This window comes from Anarhichas minor, unplaced genomic scaffold (genome assembly GCF_050575085.1).
Source record: "Anarhichas minor isolate MPS153535 unplaced genomic scaffold, ASM5057508v1 ptg000100l, whole genome shotgun sequence".
In the NCBI taxonomy this organism is placed as follows: Eukaryota; Metazoa; Chordata; class Actinopteri; order Perciformes; family Anarhichadidae; genus Anarhichas; species Anarhichas minor.
This window is the reverse complement of record NW_027466546.1, coordinates 175,070-202,500: the sequence shown is the minus strand read 5'-3', so window position 1 is coordinate 202,500 and position 27,431 is coordinate 175,070. Positions and strand designations below refer to the sequence as shown.

Sequence of the window (27,431 nt, the reverse complement as noted above, 5' to 3'; positions counted from 1 at the left end):
CGGAACCTGGAGGATCTAAGAATCTGATTAGACAGAACCTGGAGGATCTAAACATCTGATTGGAAAGAACCTGGATGGTCAAATAATCTGATTGGACAGAACCTGGAGGGTCTAAGAATCTGATTGGATGTTACCTGCAGTGTTTCCCGTAGAATGTAAGCGATCTGGGACTCGGCCAGTGGACCAGTTACTGAAAGACAAATCCACAGAACCAAACGTTGTTTAGTCGTCACACCAGCATGCAGCTGTCGGACCCCGCCTCTGGACCAGTGCATGCTGGGACACACGTCGGCTGTCACACCCCGTTTCCTGTATATGTCTCTATATTTTCTTTAAACATTCACACAATGGAACAAAAACATGTGTCCAACATGTTCTCTACTGTCTGCCTGCTACCAACAGTCTCTGGTCTGGCCTGCTACCAACAGTCTCTGGTCCGGCCTGCTACCAAGAGTCTCTGGTCCGTCCTGCTATTGCTACCGACAGTCTCTGGTCCGGACTTCTACCAACAGTCTCTGGTCTGGCCTGCTACCAACAGTCTCTGGTCCGGCCTGCTACCAAGAGTCTCTGGTCCGGCCTGCTATTGCTACCGACAGTCTCTGGTCCGGCCTGCTATTGCTACCGACAGTCTCTGGTCCGGACTTCTACTGACAGTCTCTGGTCCGGATTTCTACCGACAGTCTCTGGTCCGGCCTGCTACCTACAGTCTCTGGTCGGGCCTGCTACCGACAGTCTCTGGTCCGGACTTGTACCGACAGTCTCTGGTCCGGCCTGCTACCGACAGTCTCTGGTCCGGACTTCTACCGACAGTCTCTGGTCCGGACTTCTACCGACAGTCTCTGGTCCGGACTTCTACCGACAGTCTCTGGTCCGGACTTCTACCGACAGTCTCTGGTCCGGACTTCTACCGACAGTCTCTGGTCCGGATTTCTACCGACAGTGTCTGGTCTGGCCTGCTATTGCTACCAACCAGTCTCTGGTCCGGCCTGCTACCAACCAGTCTCTGGTCCGGCCTAGCTGCTAGCATTTAGCCTGCAGCCCGCTAGCCAACCTTGACACGCAGGCCTCCAGCTAGCTGACCCCAGTGCAAATAGCTTCGTATCTGCTCCAGCCCGGAACTGGGCTGGCAATATCTCCGAGGTATCCAAAGGGTCGTGGTTCATAGACCCCCTACCGCAGGGTGGGTGGGTCTATGAAGCGATGATCACTTCATCTGCGGGTGAAAAACACCTGCAGGCAGGAGGTGGAGCTACAACACGGTCTGACAAAGGTCTGACAGATGTGTGTGTGTGTGTGTGAGACTTCCTTTCTGACTGAAGTGAGTTTAAATCTGTTTAAATCGTTATCTGTCTGCAGGGAGTCTGTCTGTGGTCGTCCTCCTCCTCTCTCTGCAGGGGGGCCCAGCGTAGTCTCAGACCAGCAGGGGGGCAGTGCGGTGGTGGTTGGTGGCTCTGGTGGTTTAATGGTTTAATGAAACCGAGCGGCCGGCATCTCACCGCTGGGGGCCTCATTAAGGCTCCCTGACGACGCCTCCGGCTCGTCCTTAATGAACGAGGGGATGTGAAGGCAGGCGTGGGCGTTGTCATGGCAACAGGACAGCTGACGGGTGTGTGTGTGCGTTAAGAGATTTAAAGATGGACGCCCTCACATCGAAAACGCTCTCATTACCGAGCGGAGTTCAGAGGTTTGTGGCCTTCAAAAAGCTGCAGGAAAGTTAAACTTCTGTTATTCTGACAAACTGGAGCTAAAAACCGATCGAGTTCTTTAAAACGATCTTCAAAGTGTTTCACATCCGACTGACTGAAGGGATCAGAAACCACAGGAAACACATCATGTGATCAGAAACCAGAGGAAACACATCATGTGATCAGAAACCAGCAGAGGAAATCAAAAATCAAAACATCAAAACACGTACGTGGTATGAAAACACTTACTGTGGTAGAGGTCCTGCAGTGATCCTCCTCCACAGAACTCCATACAGATCCACAGCTTCTCCCTGCTACACACACACAGAAAAACACACACACACACGCACACGCACAGTTAGATCAATGAACAAACTTTTCCCTACGTTTTTGTGTCAGACTGTGTGTCGTCATTGTAACGGTTACCGGAGGTAGCTGCCGTAGTACGCCACGATGTTGGAGTGCTTACAGTCCTTCATCATCAGGATCTCCTGTTGGACCACCGCAAAGTCCTCACCTACACACACACACACACACACACAAATAAACACACACGAATAAGAAGCACACACACAGTTGTAACATATTTACTAACTTTACTTGATTTGAGGTGATTCGTTGGTCTTTTCATAACTCTATATTTTGATTATATCTCCTGAACCAAACATGATAACACATAAAATGTGATGTTTTGATGGTGAAAGATTACATTGATACAACATCATGAACTGTTTAGGTGAACGGTTAGAACCAGAACACAGAAAACCCAGATATCAAAAGGCATTGAGGTCTGATGACACAGTCTTCTACGATGCGACACAATCGTCTACGATATGAACTCTTTCCACATGTTGAATCTTGAATTAATCACTTCAAGGACCAGTGTGCAGGATTTAGTTTTTCAGGTGATTAAACACGAATTAACACATAGTTATGAATATCAGGTTTTCTTCGACTACAATCTGTTATATGACGAGTTCTGTCGATACACTGATTCATTGATTAGTCAGCAGCCAATCACTACGGGATAATCATTTATGTCAGTTTGTGTTCCAGTTAGTCATTTCAGTTCATCACGGGCATTTTTTAATTAATCAATAATGAAAACAACGGTTAGGACAGCTGTGGTTACTGAGTGAATCTGGACGTTCAGCTGGTAAACTCATCATCCTCATCATCCTCATCATCATCATCATCATCACTGGTGTTTCTATTTTTTTGTCTATGGATGAAGGTGTTCACAGAAACGCTCAGAGAGAGAACAAAGAGTCTTTGTTGCTGCCGGAGGCTTCGGGCCTCATTAAAGCCTCCAGCTGATCAGAATAAATATGGAGGATTTATGTAACGTCTCATTAAAAAAAAAGAAGCTCTGCTGTGAGTTCATGTCAGAGGAAGATGTCTCACTTTCGTCCCTCATGACATCTTGATGTTTTCATCCATAAACATCCATCCATACTAAGACCACGAGCTCATCCAAACTAACTGTGTGGACTCTGTGATCTGATCGGATGTTTCAGTGGAGCCGATCACACCGACTGTAATTGTTAACTCTGCAGTGATTTTCTTATTTAATGATTATACTGTAGTTTGATCAGAGTGACTCATTCATTCTGATCGACTTCAACTGATTCTATTTATATATTCCTGCAGGATGGAGATGGCTGCTTAGTCAGCAGAGCACAGACAACAGCACCGATCAATACTCTCACCTCTAGTCCACCTTAAAACAAATAACTTCTGCCAGTGACCAGCCTCACCTCCAGTCCACCTTAAAAGAAGCTTAACCACTAGTCCGCCTTAAAACGCGGCACTGGAAACCCAAGATTAGTAATCATAATGTCCTGATCTGCTTCCTGCTCTCCTGAGGATGAACAACTGATCAGTATTCACTGTATAGGAGGATCTACCACACACACACACACACACATGATGCAGTGACATGATGCAGTGACATGATGTTCAGACATGATGCAGTGACATGATACAGTGACATGATGCAGTGACACGATGGAGTGACACGATGCAGTGACATGATGCAGTGACATGATACAGTGACATGATGCAGTGACATGATACAGTGACATGATGCAGTGACACGATGGAGTGACACGATGCAGTGACATGATGCAGTGACATGATACAGTGACATGATGCAGTGACACGATGGAGTGACACGATGCAGTGACATGATGTTCAGACACGATGCCGTGACACGATGGAGTGACATAATGTTCAGACATGATGCAGTGACACGATGCAGTGACATGATGCAGTGACATGATGTTCAGACATGATGCAGTGACACGATGCAGTGACATGATGCAGTGACATAATGTTCAGACATGATGCAGTGACACGATGCAGTGACATGATGCAGTGACATAATGTTCAGACATGATGCAGTGACACGATGCAGTGACATGATGCAGTGACATGATGTTCAGACATGATGCAGTGACACGATGGAGTGACACGATGCAGTGACATGATGTTCAGACATGATGCAGTGACACGATGCAGTGACACGATGCAGTGACATGATGTTCAGACACGATGCAGTGACATGATGCAGTGACATGATGTTCAGACATGATGCAGTGACATGATGCAGTGACATGTTGCTGGTTTGATTCCTACCAGGCTCCAGTTTGATAACTTTGATGGCAGCCAGTTCTCCAGTTCTGACTCTTCTTGCCTGAGAGAAAGAGAGAAATGATTTCATAATCATCAGTTTAATATTTGTTCTCATCGAAATTTTTCAGTCAGGCTGCAACCTCAGCCCCACACACACACACACACACACACACAGAACAGGCAGCATCGATCAATAAAAGCGTCCTCTGCGCTCACACACCTTTAGAGTAGCATGTGTGTGTGTTGGTTCAACACAGTTCAGTCCTTGTCAAAACTAATCAATAAGATGATTATCAATACAGATTCTAATCACAGATGATTAATAAAGACAAATCATGAAGACCTTTATTGTGAAACCGCTGCAGGATGTGCTGACAGTTTCACATTTATGTTGAAATGTGACATTTTAGATCATTAAATAATACAGTTTTATTCTGATCTTCTTCTTGTGGAACAGAAGAGGAAAATGTGTCTGCAAGGATCTGAAGACCTGATGGAGGATCAATCATCATCATCTTCATCCTCTCTCCTCTTCCTCCTCCTCCTCTGACCTCTACATCCTGCAGCCTCAGCTCTCCAACACTGACTGAGTGTTAATTAAAACACAGCTCATGATAATCCCCCCCCCGTTCGGGATGAAGATCAATACCTTGTGATGGGGGGGCAGTCTGATGCTATAAATGCTAATGACGAGTCAGAGCAAAGGATCGTGGGAAACGGCCCCCCAGGTATTGATCAGTGAAGGTGAGGGTGTAGAATCTCTGATGAGTCGACAGCTGCTGCTGCCCGGGGTCCTCTGAGCAGGGCAGCGACCCGGTTGGTCCACAGTTTGATTGACAGCTTTCAAACCGGAATCAAATGCTACGAGCTAAATGCTAACAATGTAACTACAAAATTCCGCAAGAAATGTTGACAGTGTGGCTTCTACTGCCCGAAGACGTCGCAATATATACTCACGCTGATGTTACCGGTAGTGTCATTCAGGTTCAATTGAGATAGCGGTACTCTCTTTTCTGCATCTTAGATTCACACTCTTGGACTGAATCTTGTGTTCGTGATGGACAGTCCACAAATGTCTCCCGTCATTTCTGTACTGGACATGTACATCTTTGTTTGAGATATATACCTCTGAAAATTACATTCTGTATTTGTGATGGAAAGACTCATTCTGAGCTTAATGTAAAGATACAGTTACTCCAAGGGGCTTTTATTTTGAAAGGGTGGGACTGGGTGGGTGAGAGAGGGGGGAGGAGACAGAATCATAATGTTTGACACACACACTGAGAGACAGACAGACACACTGAGAGACAGACAGACACACTGAGAGACAGACAGACGCACTGAGAGACAGACAGACGCACAGAGAGAGAGAGAGAGCGCATGCGTGTGTGTGTGTAACTGGTTGCCATGGTGAGGACGCACCTGGTGTTAGAGGCAGACTGATTAAGAAACGTTACAGTAAACAGTGATTTTGAACGAAACCCCTAACTCCTTTTAACAAAAAGCAGGAGTCTGAGTGGATACCGTGAGAAAGATAAGACTCTGCCGAACGCGCTGATGTGTTTTTTATGTTTGTGGTGTTAAAAATGTGAGCTCCAGAGCAATAGACAAAACTGGTACCGTCTGCTTTCTTTGAGAAATGAGTGGTCAGATTTAACATGGAGTCTAATGGAGCAGTTGGTTGGAGTTCATGTCGCTCTGCGGCTCTTTGAGCCAAATGTGTAAGTCTGTGGGATTCCACAGACACTTTACTGCGACCTGCACAACATTTCCAAGCTTTTTGGATATAAATGGTGTATTAAGAGTAAAAAGTGTGGGAGCTGGAGCAATTTGTTTATAAAAATCACAGAATATTTTCCTGCTCCGCTCCACTCTGACCGTGATGTCATCACTCTAGCTCTTAACGAGCCGTGCAATACACACCCATTATAAAATCTGAAACGGACCCAAAATTTCCCTGAAACTTAATCTGCGACTTCATGAAAACTGTGCTAGCTATCAAAATGTCCCTTTGGCTCAATAAAGTGCAGCGTTTTGTCTATGTTTTAAACTTTGAATCATGTTTCTACGTTAAAGTACGGCTCGTCAATATGGACCCTCTTCAACTCCTCGAGGACGCGGGCGTCCTCGATCCCCTCCCCTTCCGTTCTTACGGCTTGCTTACGCAAACTACGTCACAAAACATGGCTGTGTTTGGTATCCCAGCATGCACAAAATCCTCATCTTTGCAAATAAAATATCGATTTTCTTTTATTTATTTTTCACAAGAGGAGCCCAAACACACACTGTCCATAGTCGCCATAACCGCTGCAAGTCGGGTCTTGCAGCATTTCGACGGCAAAAGATACACTACAGACCCGACTTTACTAGTGAATGTACTAGCGGATGATAACATTGGAGCTAGCGGCTTCAGAAAACACAAGTACTTATAGTACAAACCTAATCTTTCTCTGACATAAGCAGTCAACCAACAGGGTCATAATTTTCACTTTTCATGTGCGGGTTTTTTCTGATGCTTCATTATGGTGTGTCTATAAATGACTTTGGCGATCATAATGACGCCGGTTTTCAATACTGCACTATGTTAGCATCTGGCTCAGTGTTGTGTGTTCACTGACAGTAGTGTGTTGAAGCCAGGAGACAGAGCCATCGTCACCGTGCCCTGAAAACGTGGATTTGCTCCGTTTTTGTTTGACTGCATTTCATTAGTAACAGCTAGCGATACGTTTAGGCTTGTCAAGCCTTCGTCTAGAGGAGACTTCAGGCTTTCTAACGATGTATTGCATGTGCACATTGAGCTTTCCTGGGGGCGTATACAGTCTCGCGTAACTGAGCTACCCGCATACTTAGTCTTGGCTATTACGCACAGCAAGTCTGCTACTTACACACCACGTCTTCGACCATATATACTTAGTTTTTGCAATTTGCAACGGCTAAAAATAAAAGGAAAATAATATAATGTCGAAATGTAAAGAGAAAAACACCTTTAGTGTGTCAGAATATCATTTGGTTACCATGTGTCCATTTGGGTCTCCAAATATCCTGTTAGAGCTCCGCCTGGATCTCTTCATGGAAGAAACACTGTAGAATGGTCATACTTTGTCCAATCTTCTTCAAATTTGAGGCAGGTGTTCACTGATAGTGTAGTTAGAGCCGTATACTGTCATTTACCTGTACAGATACAGCCACAGGCAGTTATTTATACTGAAAGATACTTTTTTATTTTAGGCGGACAAAAATCTCACTTTCACAAGGAACTTTAGGGGGTTTTCTTTCTGGCAAGACCTCATCGATGCATATAGTCAGAGTGGTTCAGAAGCTACAGCCATTTTAATTTGGGTATGTCATTTTAGGCGTTTTTGCTCTTAAATAGGGGGGAGTGGAAGAGGTTAAGTGTTTTTTAGCTCTCTTTACGCCGAAACTCCATTCAAGTGAATGGGGCGATTTTGCTCCGTTTATCGCAATTTTCGGGAAACCGGCTGGGCGAATCTCTCTGGAAAAGATATTGCACACGATTCCCGATCAGGCCGCACGTTTTAATGTAGCTTTTGCGCAGGTGTTGGCAACGCTGTGTGAGGAGAAGCGCGGCAAACTTTTGTACTTTCGCCTGGAAGAATATTATTATTATGATGATTAAGCCCGATGGATTATATACAGTGTATTATCTGAACACTGAATTATATAATATCACATAATATAATATTTATATTAGTGCTGGGCAACGATTAAAATATTTAATCGCGATTAATCTCATTGTTATGGCAAAGTTCAATAATGAATTCAAAAGTAGTGTATTGCTCACTTTTATTTTAAAAGTACTGCTGTATGAACAAAAGGACAATAACATTTGGTTCACGAGATGCAGGCAGCATGTTTTATACTTAATGTGAATATAATTCATACTTTGTTGGCATCTTATTCTGAAAACCGGATGTTCGTCTGAAGAAACCGGATGTTGTCTCACGTTAATCTTTCCGCTAACTTTCAAAGTCCTTCGCTCGCTCCCGATCTGTGCCGTTTAAATGCGTTTACCGTGAATGTCAGCATATAGGTGCACTAACATGTAAGTGTCTGCTGAGTTGACCACGGAGATCTGAGTGTCTGCTGACTTTACTGCAGCGATGTCCAGTAGTCTCCAGGGAGAGCAACAGCTGGTGCAGCTTCTCTCTTTATTTCTGCCCCCCCCCGACCAGAAGCGGAAGTCGCCTTTTCTCTACGGCAACCCTGAAGGGACATCATATCTCCAATACAAAACGATAAACATGAGACAGTCTGTTACAATAATAATAAATTTAAAATACTTACCTGTTTTTTTTTTTTTTTTTTTTTTTAAATTATTATTATTTTTTTCCCATCTCAAAAGGCTCAAGGACATATACGCGCACACACACACACACACACACACACACACACACACACACACACACACACACACACACACACACACACACACACACACACACACACACACACACACACACACACACACACACACACACACACACACACGATGTTTGCTGGCTTTTATCCCACTGTTCTTGTCATCCTCTTGTTGTTATGTCTCTGTATCGTCTCTTGTCTTTCAATAAAAAAATAAAATAAAATAAAAAAAATAAAATAAATTTTAAAAATGCGTTAACGCGCGATAAAATAATTGTCGGCGTTAATTAATGAATGCGTTAACGCGAAAATAACGCGTTAACTTGCCCAGCACTAATATATATACATATATGTATAAACATATATAATATATATAAATATACAGTATACATATATATATATATCATAGAGTAAAAATGAAGACACTGACACTGATAATTAAAAGAATCAATAGTTGCAGAGAGCAGCGTCCTGACAGCCAATCAGAGAAGTCAAAGTCAAGGTGGGAGAACCAGGAGGTTCCGTTGGGGGGGGGGGGGGGGGGGGGGGGGGGGGTCGTGTTACAGGAAGCACCAGAGTCCAGCAGGGACACTCTGAATTATTGATCAACTTAATGGTGAACTTTCATTTTTTTTCTGCCGTCACTTCGAGTTTTGACTCTGAGAGTCACCTGAGATTTCCCATGAGGCCTCAGTCACCAAGGAGAGACAAGGAGAGACAAGGAGACTCCTCCTGACCGCCACAGAGAGGAGAGGAGAGGCCGGTTCAACTCCTCGTCCACCCGACAACATTCTCAAAGACAAACCAACAGCACACGTTATATTCGTGAGGGATTCCTTCTCAGGATCAAAGGTCCAAACAGATCCTCCTCAGAGGACAAGGACAAGTCCAGCACAAACCTCTAAGGGGGACATCCCAAGTCTCCTTTATGCATCCACGTTACCTCCTTTTCCTCTCACCAAGGATGCATGGAAGGAAGCATGGAAAACATGCTAGGAGAGAGGAAACGAGAAAATATGTTTTTAACCCTTTCCACGTGAAGCGACGTCTATGGGTACATCCCAAGTCTCTTAATTGCATCCCCGTTTCCCTCACTTGCGTCCTTTCCTTGCGTCTTAGTCCCTCCCACCAGGGATGCATGGAGGAAACCATGCGAGGAGAGAGGAACGAGGAGATATGTTTTAAGAGACATGAGACGTCCTTTCCTCAGTTGCGTCACGTGAAGCGACGTCTGTTTCTGATGACTGAGGATCAGCTGATCACAGCTGGATCAGCTGTCAGTCGGCTTTAACAGCTGGAGAGACTTTAGATAAGTTTGTGTCTGTTCACATGATCACTGTACTTAATAACAGTAACTAATAATACTAATAACTCATAAAGACACAGTAATCACCACTGTAGAGGTGTTTCTCTCTGTAGTCTGTTAACAAACTGTGTCCTGTGTTCTGTTTATAAGCACAGGATCCATTTCTACCGGCGGAATGCGATCGTCTTATTGATGAATTATTTGTGTCTGTATGTTTAGAAATTCAGATTGTGGCGTCATTATTAAATAACCCAGAATATGATTATTGTTAAACTTAAATGATAAAACTCATCAAACCCGACAATCAGGAATGAACAGCCTCACGTGACTGAATGAAATGATGATAAATAGTGGCGGACCATGCATTTTATACCTGGGCCTTCACTGCTGTCCTGCAGCTGAGATACCACCTTATAACCACATTGTGGCACCACAGCTGTTATTCATTTTTAAGGCTGTAACTACGTACATCTTCACATTAAACCGTTCGGTACGAGTCATCTGAATAACGCTACAGCATTTAGAAAATGCAAAAGCCTAAATTCAGGAAAATATAATGTTCTCAGCTGGTCTGGCTGTGGGATCCACAGTCATTCCTTAATAACAAGCCACAACCCAAAGAGATTATCACAGGATTTTACTTTCACAACTTGAGCGTTGATCGTACTGCTCTGCAATGTCTTTCCTCGGCTCAGGTTCCTCTATCATGGTGCAGCTCACTCAGTCAGAATGCGTTTTGATTGGCTGAGCTGCATCACGTGATGTGATTCACTACCCATCAGCCTCTGCATATATATATATACACATATATATACATATATATACATATATATGTATATATATACACATATATATATATACATATATACATATGTACATATACACATATACATATATATACACATATACATATATATACACATATACATAGGTTTTTATTATTAAGGGAAAAAAAAAATCCAAACCTACATGGCCCTGTGTGAAAAAGTGATTGCCCCCTAAACCCAATAACTGGTTGGGCCACCCTTAGCAGCAACAACTGCAATCAAGCGTTTGCGATAACTGGCAATGAGTCTTTTACAGCGCTGTAGAGGAATTCAGGTCGGGACTTTGACTAGGCCACTCCAAAGTCTTCGTTTTGTTTTTCTTAAGCCATTCAGAGGTGGACTTGCTGGTGTGTGTTGGATCATTGTCCTGCTGCAGAACCCAAGTGCGCTTCAGCTTGAGGTCACGAACAGATGGCTGGACATTCTCCTTCAGGATTTTTTGGTAGACAGCAGAATTCATGGTTCCATTTACCACAGCAAGTCTTCCAGGTCCTGAAGCAGCAAAACAGCCCCAGACCATCACACTACCACCACCATATTTTACTGTTGGTATGATGTTCCTTTTCTGAAATGCCGTGTTACTTTTACGCCAGATGTAATGGGACATACACCTTCCAAAAAGTTCAACTTTTGTCTCGTCAGTCCACAGAGTATTTTCCCAAAAGTCTTGGGGATCATCAAGATGTTTTCTGGCAAAACTGAGACGAGCCTTTATGTTCTTTTTGCTCAGCAGTGGTTTTCGTCTTGGAACTCTGCCATGCAGGCCATTTTTGCCCAGTCTCTTTCTTATGGTGGGGTCATGAACACTGACCTTAATTGAGGCAAGTGAGGCCTGCAGTTCTTTGGATGTTGTTCTGGGGTCTTTTGTGACCTCTTGGATGAGTCGTCGCTGCGCTCTTGGGGTAATTTTGGTCGGCCGGCCACTCCTGGGAAGGTTCACCACTGTCCCATGTTTTCGCCATTTGTGGATAATGGCTCTCACTGTGGTTCGCTGGAGTCCCAAAGCTTTAGAAATGGCTTTGTAACCTTTTCCAGACTGATAGATCTCAATTACTTTGTTTCTCATTTGTTCCTGAATTTCTTTGGATCGCAGCATGATGTCTAGCTTTTGAGGATCTTTTGGTCTACCTCACTTTGTCAGGCAGGTCCTATTTAAGTGATTTCTTGATTGAGAACAGGTGTGGCAGTAATCAGGCCTGGGTGTGGCTAGAGAAATTTAACTCAGCTTTCCAAAGATGTGATAAACCACAGTTAATTTATGTTTTAACAGGGGGGGGGCAATCACTTTTTCACACAGGGCCATGTAGGTTTGGATTTTTTCCCCCTTAATAATAAAAACCTTCATTTAAAAACTGCATTTTGTGTTTACTTGTGTTATCTTTGTCTAATATTTAAAGTTGTTTGATGATCTGAAACATTTAAGTGTGACAAACATGCAAAAAAATAAGAAATCAGGAAGGGGGCAAACACTTTTTCACACAACTGTATATATATATATATATATATATATATATATTTAAACACATTTAAATCTAATGAGGGATTTTATGAAACACTTGAGAAAATGAAATTATCTCTGAAAAACAAGAAGAGAAATTTAACAAAATGTGACAATTCTAATAGTTTAAAACTTCCTGAGCAGAGCTGAGAGGATCCTTTAGAGCTCAACTTTAAATACAACTAGAAAGTTACGCAAGAAATGTTGACAGTGTGGCTTCTACTGCCCGAAGACGTCGCAATATATACTCACGCTGATGTTACCGGTAGTGTCATTCAGGTTCAATTGAGATAGCGGTACTCTCTTTTCTGCATCTTAGATTCACACTCTTGGACTGAATCTTGTGTTCGTGATGGATAGTCCACAAATGTCTCCCGTCATTTCTGTACTGGACATGTACATCTTTGTTTGAGATATATACCTCTGAAAATTACATTCTGTATTTGTGATGGAAAGACTTTAACATTTCTTAACATGAACCTCATTCTGAGCTTAATGTAAAGATACAGTTACTCCAAGGAGCTTTTATTTTGAAAGGGTGGGACTGGGTGGGTGAGAGAGGGGGGAGGAGACAGAATCATAATGTTTGACACACACACTGAGAGACAGACAGACGCACTGAGAGACAGACAGACGCACTGAGAGACAGACAGACACACTGAGAGACAGACAGACACACTGAGAGACAGACAGACAGACAGACAGACAGAGAGACAGACAGACAGACAGACAGAGAGAGAGAGTATGCGTGCGTGTGTGTAACTGGTTGCCATGGTGAGGACGCACCTGGTGTTAGAGGCAGACTGATTAAGAAACGTTACAGTAAACAGTGATTTTGAACAAAACCCCTAACTCCTTTTAACAAAAAGCAGGAGTCTGAGTGCCAAAATATGGATACCGTGAGAAAGATAAGACTCTGCCGAACGCGCTGATGTGTTTTTTATGTTTGTGGTGTTAATAATGTGAGCTCTAGAGCAATAGACAAAACTGGTACCGTCTGCTTTCTTTGAGAAATGAGTGGTGAGATTTAACATGGAGTCTAATGGAGCAGTTGGTTGGAGTGTGTAAGTCTGTGGGATTCCATAGACACTTTACTGCGACCAGCACAACATTTCCAAGCTTTTTGGCCATAAATGGTGTATAAAGAGTAAAAAGTGTGGGAGCTGGAGCAATTTGTTTATAAAAATCACAGAATATTTTCCTGCTCCGCTCCACTCTGACCGTGATGTCATCACTCTAGCTCTTAACGAGCCGTGCAATACACACCCATTATAAAATCTGAAACGGACCCAAAATTTCCCTGAAACTTAATCTGCGACTTCATGAAAACTGTGCTAGCTATCAAAATGTCCCTTTGGCTCAATAAAGTGCAGCGTTTTGTCTATGTTTTAAACTTTGAATCATGTTTCTACGTTAATGTACGGCTAGTCAATATGGGCCCAAAGTTAAGTGTTTTTTTTAGCTCTCTTCACGCCGAAACCCCATTCAAGTGAATGGAGAAACTTTGCTCAGTTTAATTGTGATTTTCGGGAAAACCGCTGGGCGAATCTCTCTAGAAAATAGATAGCACACGATTCCCGATCAGGCCGCACGTTTTGATGTATTTTTTGCACAGGTGTTGGCAACACTGTGTGAGGAGATGCACGGCAAACTTTTAGGCGGATAAATATTATTCAGTGTGGCTCTGGCACACAGGAGGCCTGAGACCCCCCCTCCCCTTTATTTGACTAAATAATTTATTCTTCATTGTTTGATTTTATTACGATGTTACTGTTCTTTGATGTCTGTGTTTACAATTTAAATAAATAAATAATGTTATAAGTTATAGACGTGTGATGTCATTAGATGATATTCATCATTGTTGTTGTTTGTTGCTAACAGAGTCAGTAGCAGTGACGTCACCGTCCGTACCTTGTACACGTCACCGTATGTCCCGCTGCCGACCCGTTGGATCAGCTGGAAGTCCTCCTGCGGGTCTCTGCGTGAAACGTCCGGTCCGCAGCTCATCTTCTCCGGATGTTCTGAGCGACCCGAGTCCGGAAGACTCGGAGCTTCAGCGGCACTAAAAGAGAGTCTTCACTGCTACTTTAACAACATGGCTTCTTCTTCTTCCTGCCACACACAAGGCGCATGCGCACTGACTCCATACCGGAAGAGACTGGCCCAGGGGGAGGACCACAGATGCCTTCACGTAAGGTGGGAATTAAAATAAACTACATGCGAATAACACAAATACAAGGATTAAAAAGAGCTGAAAGGTTTATTTGTTGATATAACAAATAAACACTACTGAGACTCTACTGTTGAAAAGCACTGATTCTACTGAGACTCTACTGTTGAAAAGCACTGATTCTACTGAGACTCTACTGTTGAAAAGCACTGATTCTACTGAGACTCTACTGTTAAAAAGCACTGATTCTACTGAGACTCTACTGTTGAAAAGCACTGATTCTACTGAGACTACTGTTGAAAAGCACTGATTCTACTGAGACTCTACTGTTGAAAAGCACTGATTCTACTGAGACTACTGTTGAAAGGCACTGATTCTACTGAGACTCTGCTGTTGAAAAGCACTGATTCTACTGAGACTCTACTGTTGAAAGGCACTGATTCTACTGAGACTCTACTGTTGAAAAGCACTGATTCTACTGAGAGTGCTGTTGAAAAGCACTGATTCTACTGAGACTCTACTGTTGAAAGGCACTGATTCTACTGAGACTCTGCTGTTGAAAAGCACTGATTCTACTGAGACTCTACTGTTGAAAGGCACTGATTCTACTGAGACTCTACTGTTGAAAAGCACTGATTCTACTGACTCTGCTGTTGAAAAGCACTGATTTTACTGGGACTCTGCTGTTGAAAGGCACTGATTCTACTGACTCTACTGTTGAAAGGCACTGATTCTACTGAGACTACTGTTGAAAAGCACTGATTCTACTGAGACTCTACTATTAAAAAGCACTGATTCTACTGAGACTACTGTTGAAAGGCACTGATTCTACTGAGACTCTACTGTTGAAAAGCACTGATTCTACTGACTGACTCTGCTGTTGAAAAGCACTGATTCTACTGAGACTCTACTGTTGAAAGGCACTGATTCTACTGAGACTCTACTGTTGAAAGGCACTGATTCTACTGAGACTACTGTTGAAAAGCACTGATTCTACTGAGACTCTACTGTTGAAAAGCACTGATTCTACTGAGACTACTGTTGAAAAGCACTGATTCTACTGAGACTCTACTGTTGAAAAGCACTGATTCTACTGAGACTCTACTATTAAAAAGCACTGATTCTACTGAGACTACTGTTGAAAGGCACTGATTCTACTGAGACTCTACTGTTGAAAGGCACTGATTCTACTGAGACTACTGTTGAAAAGCACTGATTCTACTGAGACTCTACTATTAAAAAGCACTGATTCTACTGAGACTCTACTGTTAAAAAGCACTGATTCTACTGAGACTCTACTGTTGAAAAGCACTGATTCTACTGAGACTACTGTTGAAAAGCACTGATTCTACTGAGACTCTACTGTTGAAAAGCACTGATTCTACTGAGACTACTGTTGAAAAGCACTGATTCTACTGAGACTCTACTGTTGAAAAGCACTGATTCTACTGAGACTACTGTTGAAAGGCACTGATTCTACTGAGACTCTGCTGTTGAAAAGCACTGATTCTACTGAGACTACAGTTGAAAGGCACTGATTCTACTGAGACTCTGCTGTTGAAAAGCACTGATTCTACTGAGACTCTACTGTTGAAAGGCACTGATTCTACTGAGACTCTACTGTTGAAAAGCACTGATTCTACTGAGAGTGCTGTTGAAAAGCACTGATTCTACTGAGACTCTACTGTTGAAAGGCACTGATTCTACTGAGACTCTGCTGTTGAAAAGCACTGATTCTACTGAGACTCTACTGTTGAAAGGCACTGATTCTACTGAGACTCTACTGTTGAAAAGCACTGATTCTACTGACTCTGCTGTTGAAAAGCACTGATTTTACTGGGACTCTGCTGTTGAAAGGCACTGATTCTACTGAGACTCTACTGTTGAAAGGCACTGATTCTACTGAGACTACTGTTGAAAAGCACTGATTCTACTGAGACTCTACTATTAAAAAGCACTGATTCTACTGAGACTACTGTTGAAAGGCACTGATTCTACTGAGACTCTACTGTTGAAAAGCACTGATTCTACTGACTCTGCTGTTGAAAAGCACTGATTCTACTGGGACTCTGCTGTTGAAAGGCACTGATTCTACTGAGACTCTACTGTTGAAAGGCACTGATTCTACTGAGACTACTGTTGAAAAGCACTGATTCTACTGAGACTCTACTATTAAAAAGCACTGATTCTACTGAGACTCTGCTGTTGAAAAGCACTGATTCTACTGAGACTACTGTTGAAAAGCACTGATTCTACTGAGACTACTATTAAAAAGCACTGATTCTACTGAGACTCTGCTGTTGAAAAGCACTGATTCTACTGAGACTCTACTGTTGAAAGGCACTGATTCTACTGAGACTACTGTTGAAAAGCACTGATTCTACTGAGACTCTACTATTAAAAAGCACTGATTCTACTGAGACTCTGCTGTTGAAAAGCACTGATTCTACTGAGACTACTGTTGAAAAGCACTGATTTTTTTTGCAGAAAAGGATTGAGAGATTTAATGACATCAGTGATTTTGTTTATTCTTGAAACATTTCACCATCATCTCTCTTTGTATCAGGGGCGACGTTAGGCCCATGAAGACCCCCTAAAATCTGGTTTGTATGTTTTCTCCCCCTTCAAATTACAATCCAATAGCCGATCATCATACTTAACGATATAAAGTTGACACTGTCAGGTCCATTCTCCATCCATTGTGTGCGGTCCCTTTAAGAATTAGGATTTGGGAGTGACGCGGATATGAAAGCTAGTTTATCCGTCTTTCCTTTACAAGCAGGAAAATTATTTCTCTCTCTTTATTTGAGAAAAGTTCATATTTGTGTTGTCAAATTTCACTATGACCCTGAAATTCTGTCTCTTGTGTTATCATATACTGAATGCAAGCAAAACTACAGGGCAAAATCACACTCCTTCTGATTGAACCAATCTATGAACTGTCTGAAACAATGGATATCCACGGCCCCAAATGGGCCCCAAAAAAAATTGCCGCGCAAACATGCCGCTCCCCTTGGGGCTAAGCCCCCCCTTTCTTTGAATCCTAGAAACGCCCCTGCTTTGTATGTATATATATATATATATATATATATATTTATATATCAACATAAATAAGCATTAGTGTGAGTGAGCAGAGAGAGACTCAGACAGAAGGAGGGACAGAGTCCACACCCAGCTCAGAGCCACCAATAACTTATTTGACGTGTTGTCACATCGGCACTTCCGGTTTCTTATTTCAGAATAAGACTCAGTGATGAAACTTGCAAGAAAAAAAAAAAAGTTCTTGATGTTGATGCAAAGCTGATTTCAATCAACCGTCACATGTTCACACCGGCACAATAATAACAATAATGATTTTCATCTCACTCAATTATGTCATTCTTAAAGCAGGGATACTTGGTAGTCCTGCTCAGAATTTAATGTTTTTTTACAGGATCTGGTTTGTGCAAACGCGATGCATTGTGGGTTCAATTTTTAACTTGATTTGTTCACGGACCATCACATTAAAATCTGTTCTGTTTTTACCGAACATACGGTCTTTTTATAAACAGCACAAAAAGTAAAGACATTAGTGTTTGGTAGATTATTTCTCTGTTGTAACGATGCTTCTTGGCAATAAATCTTATACCGTTGGAAAGTCTGTTTATTTACCTTTTAAATGGTCACATTCAAAAGGATCATGCATTTGTGGGATGAGCAGCAGAGCGGAGTATGTGGGTTACGCCCATGGAAGATTTGCCAATTCTTCTCTGCCAATGCCAACAGAGCGGTTCATCAGAGACGACCTGCAGAATGTGGGAGAGGAGGGAACGCTCTGCAGCAGTCCTCACCTCAACCCCAGAACACTTGTGGGATCAGCTGTTCGTGCCAGAGTGACCAACACAACCACAGCAGTGTGTGAGCAGGCTGGTGACCAGCGTGAGGAAGAGGAGCCAGGCTGTTGTGGCAGATATGTCTTGTTTCTTCAGACTTCAATCATCCAATCCACCAAACAACACCAAACAAGAGTCAATGGCAGAATAAGCTGTTGGCATTGGCAGAGAAGATTTGGCAAATTGTTCATGGGCGCAACCCACATCCTCAGCTGTGCTGCTCATCCCACAAATGCATGTTCCTTATGAATGTGTCACCATTTTAAAGTGAAATAAACAGACTTTCCAACGGTATAAGATTTATAGCCAAGAAGTATTGTTACAACAAATAAATAATCTACCAAACACTAACGTCCTTACTCTTTGTGCCATGTTTATGTTATAGGCTGTGATGTCTGGTCAATTCTTGGCGAGTTGTGGGCCACTAAGCTGTCCTAAAGGTGACATTAATGCTTTTATTTTGAAGGTCAGTTTCTACATGCTTCGATTTTTAAATCATGTCTTGTATTTTGCACTGTGTTGATTGTTTTGCACATTCCACCACGTCACACTCCTTATATGGGCAACATTAACAAAACAGTTCTGATGATGGTGATGGTGATGAAGATGGTGATGATGAAGATGGTGATGAAGATGGTGGTGATGATGACGGTGGTGATGATGATGAAGATGGTGATGATGATGAAGATGGTGATGATGATGGTGATGATGAAGATGGTGGTAATGATGAAGATGGTGATGATGATGGTGATGATGAAGATGGTGGTAATGATGAAGATGGTGATGATGGTGATGAAGATGGTGGTGATGATGAAGATGGTGATGATGATGAAGATGGTGGTAATGATGAAGATGGTGGTAATGAAGATGGTGATGATGATGAAGATGGTGGTAATGATGAAGATGGTGGTAATGAAGATGATGGTGATGATGAAGATGGTGGTAATGATGAAGATGGTGATGATGGTGATGAAGATGGTGGTGATGATGAAGATGGTGATGATGATGAAGATGGTGGTAATGATGAAGATGGTGGTAATGAAGATGGTGATGATGATGAAGATGGTGGTAATGATGAAGATGGTGGTAATGAAGATGGTGGTGATGATGAAGATGGTGATGATGAAGATGGTGATGATGATGAAGATGGTGAATGGTGATGTTGAAGATGGTGATGATGATGAAGAAGATGATGGTGGTGATGATGGTGAAGAAGATGATGGTGGTGATGATGGTGAAGAAGATGATGGTGGTGATGATGGTGAAGAAGATGATGGTGGTGATGATGGTGAAGAAGATGATGGTGGTGATGATGGTGAAGAAGATGATGGTGGTGATGATGGTGAAGAAGATGATGGTGGTGATGATGGTGAAGAAGATGATGGTGGTGATGATGGTGAAGAAGATGATGGTGGTGATGATGGTGAAGAAGATGATGGTGAAGAAGATGATGGTGGTGATGATGGTGAAGAAGATGATGGTGGTGATGATGGTGAAGAAGATGATGGTGGTGATGATGGTGACGAAGATGAAGGTGGTGATGATGGTGAAGAAGATGATGGTGGTGATGATGGTGAAGAAGATGATGGTGACGAAGATGAAGGTGGTGATGATGATGATGGTGACGAAGATGAAGGTGGTGATGATGGTGAAGAAGATGAAGGTGGTGATGATGGTGAAGAAGATGATGGTGGTGATGATGGTGAAGAAGATGATGGTGGTGATGATGGTGAAGAAGATGATGGTGACGAAGATGAAGGTGGTGATGATGGTGAAGAAGATGATGGTGGTGATGATGAAGAAGATGATGGTGGTGATGATGGTGACGAAGATGAAGGTGGTGAAGATGATGGTGGTGAAGAAGATGAAGGTGGTGAAGATGGTGAAGAAGATGATGGTGGTGATGATGGTGAAAAAGATGATGGTGGTGATGATGGTGAAAAAGATGATGGTGGTGATGACGGTGACGAAGATGATGGTGGTGATGATGGTGAAGAAGATGATGGTGGTGATGATGGTGAAGAAGATGATGGTAGTGATGAAGAGCTGAACAGAGATGAGGGATTCCGTCCTACAGAATCACAGACTCTGATCTTGGATTCCTCTCTGTACTGAAGGTAGTAGAGCTTTTATTCTGAAGGCTGCTTCAGTAAACTTCCGGTCCCGATGTGTGGTAACTGACTCCAGCTTGACGCATCTCTCTCTGACGGTCCGTCAGTCGGCATGACAACGCGCTCTCTCTCGAGGGCAAACGGGGAGCGGGCTGACGGGCGCGAGGATGGCAGCAGAAGAAGACGATGGTAACCAGTAACGGAACCAGTAACGGAACCAGTAACGGGACCGGCTCGGTCCATGTCCCCGTCGTCATGCAGAGCGCGCGGCCGGAGACGGTGACGGTGTCCGTGGTGAGCCTCGCGCTCGGAGCGCTGTCCATGGTGCTGCTGGTCACCGCCATCTCCACCGACCACTGGTACGAGACCGACACCCGCAGACACAAAAGCAACTGCGACCGCAACGGATCCGAGTCCAACGACCAGAAGAACCGGGAGATGCCCATCTACCACCTGCCGCTGGTGGACACCGGCAGCGGCGGGGCCCGGCAGCGGGACGTGTCGCTGATGAAGCCGATTCATGTGGGCAGCAGAGAGGAGGAGCTGCTGGAGAACTGGAGGGCCATCCTCGGGATGGGCATCCTGGAGACGGAGTGCGGGAGGCCGCTGTTCTCCAGTCACTCCGGGCTGTGGAGGAAGTGTTACTTCAGGGGCCTGGACACGGACATCGATAAGCTCATCGAGAGGGGTCAGATATACATATATACATATATAAACAGTATATACACACACACATATCTATATATATATATCTATATATATACACATACATACATACATACATGTATTTATATATATTGCGATTTTGTCGACTAATCAATGTAAAACTGAGTTTCTCCCTTTAAATATTTTTTTTATCAGAGATGTTCAGACGAAAACCTGACAGGTAGTTTCCTGTGAAGGACTTTTATTTTGAAAATAATTTCACACTCTTTTCTTAAACCTGAGACTGTTTTTTCCAGTTTCCAGGTCCTTGTTAGTTTCCAGGTTTTAGACTGACCTGAGACTGGTTTTAAACTGACCTGAGACTGGTTTCAAACTGACCCGAGACTGGTTTCAAACTGACCCGAGACTGGTTTCAAAGTGACCTGAGGCTGGTTTTAGACTGACCTGAGACTGGTTTCAAACTGACCTGAGACTGGTTTCAAACTGACCTGAGACTGGTTTCAGACTGACCTGAGACTGGTTTCAAACTGACCTGAGACTGGTTTCAAACTGACCTGAGACTGGTTTCAGACTGACCTGAGACTGGTTTCAGACTGACCTGAGACTGGTTTTAAACTGACCTGAGACTGGTTTCAAACTGACCTGAGGCTGGTTTTAGACTGACCTGAGGCTGGTTTTAGACTGACCTGAGACTGGTTTCAAATTGACCTGAGACTGGTTTTAAACTGACCTGAGACTGGTTTCAAACTGACCTGAGACTGGTTTCAAACTGACCTGAGACTGGTTTCAAACTGACCTGAGACTGGTTTCAAACTGACCTGAGACTGGTTTCAAACTGACCTGAGACTGGTTTTAGACTGACCCGAGACTGGTTTCAAACTGACCTGAGACTGGTTTTAGACTGACCCGAGACTGGTTTTAGACTGACCTGAGACTGGTTTTAGATTGACCTGAGACTGGTTTTAGATTGACCTGAGACTGGTTTTAGACTGACCCGAGACTGGTTTCAGATTGACCTGAGACTGGTTTTAGACTGACCTGAGACTGGTTTCAGATTGACCTGAGACTGGTTCTAGACTGACCTGAGACTCGTTCTAGACTGACCTGAGACTGGTTTTAGACTGACCTGAGACTGGTTTTAGACTGACCTGAGACTGGTTTTAAACTGACCTGAGACTGGTTTTAAACTGACCTGAGACTGGTACAAACTAAATGTAATCTTCTCTTCCTGGGTTTAAACATGTGACTGAAGTATTTCACAGTGTTTGTTTACTGAGAGTTGTTTCATTATTACAGTCCGTCTCCTCCACTGTTAAATCTTCACATGTCCTTTAATGCAGAAACACTGGATCTTACATTTCCCAGCATGCACCTGGAAACTGCCTTTGAATAGAGCCTACTGGTGGATTTTAAATTCCAAACCAGCAGTTTGTACAAGAGACAACGAGGCTGATGACATCACTATGACATCGCAAAACTGTTTTCATCAGCTAAGATGATCCAACCATGTTTCCTGGTCCTGGTTCAGTTCCCAGGTCCTGGTCCAGTTCCTTGTTAGTTTCCAGGTCTTGGTTCAGTTTCCAGATCACCCTTTATACATGACTTGCGTTGCTTAGGTTTGGTTTTAGGTTGTTGCTCCATCACAGGTGTACTTACTGGGGGTCAGGTGGTTTTCTGCAGCTAAAGTACTCACCTGTCAGGTACTCACCTGTACTTACCTGTCAGGTACTCACCTGTACTCACCTGTCAGGTACTCACCTGTACTTATCTGTCAGGTACTCACCTGTACTCACCTGTACTTACCTGTCAGGTACTCACCTGTACTTACCTGTCAGGTACTCACCTGTACTTACCTGTCAGGTACTCACCTGTACTCACCTGTACTTATCTGTCAGGTACTCACCTGTACTCACCTGTCAGGTACTCACCTGTACTCACCTGTCAGGTACTCACCTGTACTCACCTGTCAGGTACTCACCTGTACTCACCTGTCAGGTACTCACCTGTACTCACCTGTCTTCTCCCTGCAGGTATCGCAGATCGCTGCACAGCTGTGAAATATCACTTCTCTCAACCAATCAGACTGAGGAACATCCCTCTGAACCTGACCAGGACCATCCAACAGGACGAGTGGCATCTCCTGCGTGAGTACACTGTGTATATATATTCAGTACACTGTGTATATATACACAGTGTACTGAACTGTATAATGATGAACATTGTGACGTTGGATCAAGACTGCACGTGGTTGATTTCTTATAGAATATGTTGTTACTAGACTGGGAACAGCTGGACCTGGTCTCTATAACACCCTGACTGTTACTAGACTGGGAACACTTGGACCTGGTCTCTATAAAACCCTGTCCCTTCCTCCTGTAGACCTGCGGCGCATCACAGCCGGTTTTCTCGGTATGGCGGCGGCCGTCCTGCTCTGTGGGACCATCGTTGTGTCGGTCGGGTTCTTCTGGGAGGAAAGTCTGACGCAGCACGTCTCTGGATTACTGTTCCTCATGGCAGGTAAGACACCTGAGAGAGAGAGAGAGACAGAGAGACAACATCATACCGATTAATAATATAGTGAATATTAATTAGTGCTGGGCAGGTTAACGCGTTATTATCGCGTTAACACATTAATTAATTAACACCGACAATTATTTTATCGCGTGTTAACGCTTTAAAAAAAAAATATTATTTGTAAAGTGCGTTGCTCACTGGCAGCGGTGGAGGAAGTCTTCAGACTTTGTTGATGCAGCGTGTGGGAGAAGTAGAGATAAAGTAAAGCAACACAAGCTAACAGATGCTACAGAGAAGTGGAGACAAACTGCAGGTTAGTATTGTGGAAGATGTCGGTCTGAGGAACGTTCTCAAGGTGCGTTCACGTCGCGTTTGGCGTGAACGCACCTTTAGGATCTCAATGAATGACGTCACGTATGAGCCTCAAGACGCACCGTCACCAGAAGAACACACGAGTTGTATGAAAGGAGAGGACGACTAAAGCGACGGCGTTACAACGTGCAGCAGCTGCTGCTCTCACTGGAGACTACTGGACATCACTGGGTCACCATCATCACCTCTGAGTTACAGCATTATAGTGATGAACAGTAGAGCTGCATCACATGCTCTGACTGTCATGAAGACACAACACACACATGTAGATGAAACGTGCTGAAACATGTTCCTGTTGCACAGCAGTGGAACGTTTCACATACAGTCACACACTGAGCACAGATAGTGAAGAGATAGAACTGCTGCTGTGTAAAGAGAACACTGCTGCTAACAACAACCTGATGTGTTTAAGGTGTTTACAAATCAAATGTTATTGCCCTTTTGTTCATATAGCAGTACTTTAAAATAAAAGTGCGCAATACACTACTTTTGAATTCATTATTGAACTTTGACATAACAATGCGATTAATCGCGATTAAACATTTTAATCGTTGCCCAGCACTAATATTAATATAAACATCATACCGGTCTAACAGACCTCTGGTCTCTGAATCAGGTCGTCCTGAATGGACCCCTCTGGTCTCTGAATCAGGTCCTCCTGAATGGACCCCTCTGGTCTCTGAATCAGGTCCTCCTGAATGGACCCCTCTGGTCTCTGAATCAGGTCCTCCTGGATGTACCCCTCTGGTCTCTGAATCACGTCCTCCTGGATGTTTAGTACTCAAAGTTCCTGTCTCTTCCTGTTGTTCTTCAGGGATCTTCTGCACCATCTCTCTGTGTACGTACGCAGCCAGCGTGAGCTACGACCTCTCCAGAAACCCCCCCTTCATCTACGGCCTGCCGGCTGACGTGGACCACGGCTACGGCTGGTCTCTCTGCTGCGCCTGGGCTAGTCTGGGTCTCACCGTGGCCTCCGGATGCCTCGGCACCGTCTTCCCCTTCCTGAGCCGGGCCGGAGCTCTGCACTCCAAAACCGCCCGCGAGTCCTCGGTCTGAGCCCGCCAAGCTGTCAATCAAACAGAGGTCTGGACCTGGTTTATGTGACCCGGGGTCCTGCACGGGCTTCTTGACCTCCAGCGGTTTCAAACGTCTCACCTGGCCGCAGTGACGAACAGGTGCACTCCGGTACACCGTGACATCATCGTTGGGGTTGTGGTTACAGGTGTCTTTGACCTAGACCAGAAACAGAGGGGACAGGAAAACTGTAGGAGCTAGCATGCTAACAGGCTAACAATCAGCATCCAATCAGCATCCTTCTTCTCTGCTTTTCTTTGTTGTTTTTTCTTCTCACCTGCAGTTTCTAAAACAAGAACATAAAGGAACACGTAACCATGAACACACCTCCAGGATGAGTCCATCAGCCTGAAGGGGTCCCGCACTTTATAAATCCAGAGTAGAAACCAGAAGACCCCAAAAACCTGCAGCTCCACATCTGTCCAAGTGAAATCAGTCTGAAGCTTTTTTTCCCACAAAGCTAGCGCATCATTTTCTTTGGCTTATTATCTTTGTAGCTTTCTCATATTTAAGTCTTTTAAACTTAAACTAATCTTCAGGCTGTAAAGAACCCTCAGAGATCTTAACCCCCGAACCTGTAAATACTAAAATGAAACTAAATCAATCAAAATGTAAAGTAAAAGTATCGAGTATCACCATATTTTGTTTTGTTGAGTCTGTATTGCTTCTCAAAAAATGATGTTCTTTATACTGTGACGGTTCTCCTACAATTAAGATCAATATACCGCCTCGCTTGCAGTATCGTAATATATTATGGAGGTATTTCACATGTAAATGTATACAAGTATAGTGTTTTTTTCTACCTGATCAGAGAATATATGAATTAATTGAAGCAGTGTTGTGTTGGAGCTCAATGAGGAACCTCGTGTTTTTGTCTGGAGAACATGTGGAACATCTGTAAGAGAATATCGCAGAGAACCCTTTTACTCATCAAACACTGGACCTGATTCACCAGTCAGCTGGTCTGAGATCAGAGCCTCACACACACAGGAAGTCCAGGGTCTGAACAGGTGAACCAGGGTCTGAACAGGTGATCCAGGTCTGAACAGGTGAACCGGGGTCTGAACAGGTGAACCAGGTCTGAACAGGTGAACCCGGGTCTGAACAGGTGAACCAGGTCTGAACAGGTGAACCAGGATCTGAACAGGTGAACCAGGTGTATAAATAAATGCTAAATGCTGCTGCTTGGTGCTTTAGTATCTATTGAATTTAGGAGTTCAACGTCCAGTCGTCTTCAGCTTAGTCTCAGATCCTGTAAGGCTGGATGCCACGTCTGTACCCTCTTATACCCTCTAACAGAGCAGGCTGATGGGGTGTACTCCTCATCAGGTACTTCTGAAACCCCCTGAGACCTGTTATTGTCTCTGAAACACTCTTGTACTGCATCGTACCCATCTAATGCTCTCAGATCTCCAGATAACCTTTGAAACCCAAACAAATCCTTAGATGCCTTCTAGATACCCCCATGTACCCTCTGATACTCCTCCTGTACCCTCTGATACTCTCCGATACCCCTCCTGTACCCTCTGATACCCCTCCTGTACCCTCTGATACTCGCTGATACCCCTCCTGTACCCCTCCCGTAACCTCTCATACCCCTCCCGTACCCTCTGATACTTTCTGATACCCCTCCTGTACCCTCTGATACCCCTCCCGTACCCTCTGATACTTTCTGATACCCCTCCCATACTCTCTGATACCCCTCCCGTACCCTCTGATACCCATCCTGTACTTGCTGATTCCAATGCCCCCATCCTTTACCCCATGGAACTCCATAGTACCCTATTAAACCTCCTGACCCCCCCCCATCTCCATCCCCATGTTCAGCTGTAAATAAACAATATAAAAATCATCAGACTGATCTGCTTCTTTGTAGCAAACTACAGTGTTTAGATGGAACACAACAGGGCTCTGGATGGAACACAACATGGGTCTAAATGGAACACAACAGGGCCCCGTTCCTCGTACGTGGCTAACTTAGTTAGCCGGATAATTTTCAGGATAAGATGACGTAGATCAGGCTTTTCGGTTCCACGATGCAAGTTCGGCAAAATCACCATGGCAACACATCCATAAGCTTGAACCTGCTCCGGGTCAGGCTAAGTGTGGGTAGCTGGATAAGCTGGTCACTCCCCCGGAAGAAATGGCAGCTCCTGTCATACACGGTAGTCTAATGCGCTTGCGCATATACTGGGGGTTATACGGGAGTTCCAGAAATGCATGTAAAGTGAGACACACGGTGATCCATAAAACCAGCTGAGTAAACTAAGAAGCCTCTATTGCATTAATGTACAGCTCCCTTCCTCAGAGATCCCACTGATG

General features: G+C 43.8%; 2 protein-coding genes across 6 annotated transcripts in view; one reads left to right on the top strand and one right to left on the bottom strand.

The window, feature by feature from the left end:
• Nucleotides 1-14,475, bottom strand: part of LOC142939526 (mitogen-activated protein kinase kinase kinase kinase 3-like) — a 38,228-nt gene extending 23,753 nt beyond the window's left edge. For 3 of the 5 annotated variants that reach the window (XR_012950108.1, XR_012950109.1, XM_076082703.1), the window contains exons 1-5: nt 14,242-14,475; nt 4,323-4,380; nt 2,112-2,202; nt 1,935-1,999; nt 135-190 (exon numbers count right to left, since the gene is read on the bottom strand). Coding sequence is in view for 3 of the 5 variants with exons in the window: in XM_076082703.1 (XP_075938818.1) it covers nt 135-190; nt 1,935-1,999; nt 2,112-2,202; nt 4,323-4,380; nt 14,242-14,337 (366 nt within the window). In the remaining 2 variants the exon portion in view is untranslated. The remainder of the gene's footprint in view (nt 1-134; nt 191-1,934; nt 2,000-2,111; nt 2,203-4,322; nt 4,381-14,241) is intronic. The other 2 variants (XM_076082702.1, XM_076082701.1) reach the window with 2 other exon arrangements.
• A 6,120-nt stretch (nt 14,476-20,595) lies between these two features.
• Nucleotides 20,596-25,567, top strand: tmem178a (transmembrane protein 178a). The gene is made up of 4 exons (XM_076082647.1): nt 20,596-21,171; nt 23,180-23,293; nt 23,529-23,666; nt 24,850-25,567. The coding sequence occupies exons 1-4, from the start codon at nt 20,670-20,672 to the stop codon at nt 25,089-25,091; spliced, it is 996 nt and encodes a 331-aa protein (XP_075938762.1). The 5' UTR covers nt 20,596-20,669; the 3' UTR covers nt 25,092-25,567.
• The last annotated feature ends 1,864 nt before the right edge of the window (nt 25,568-27,431 follow it).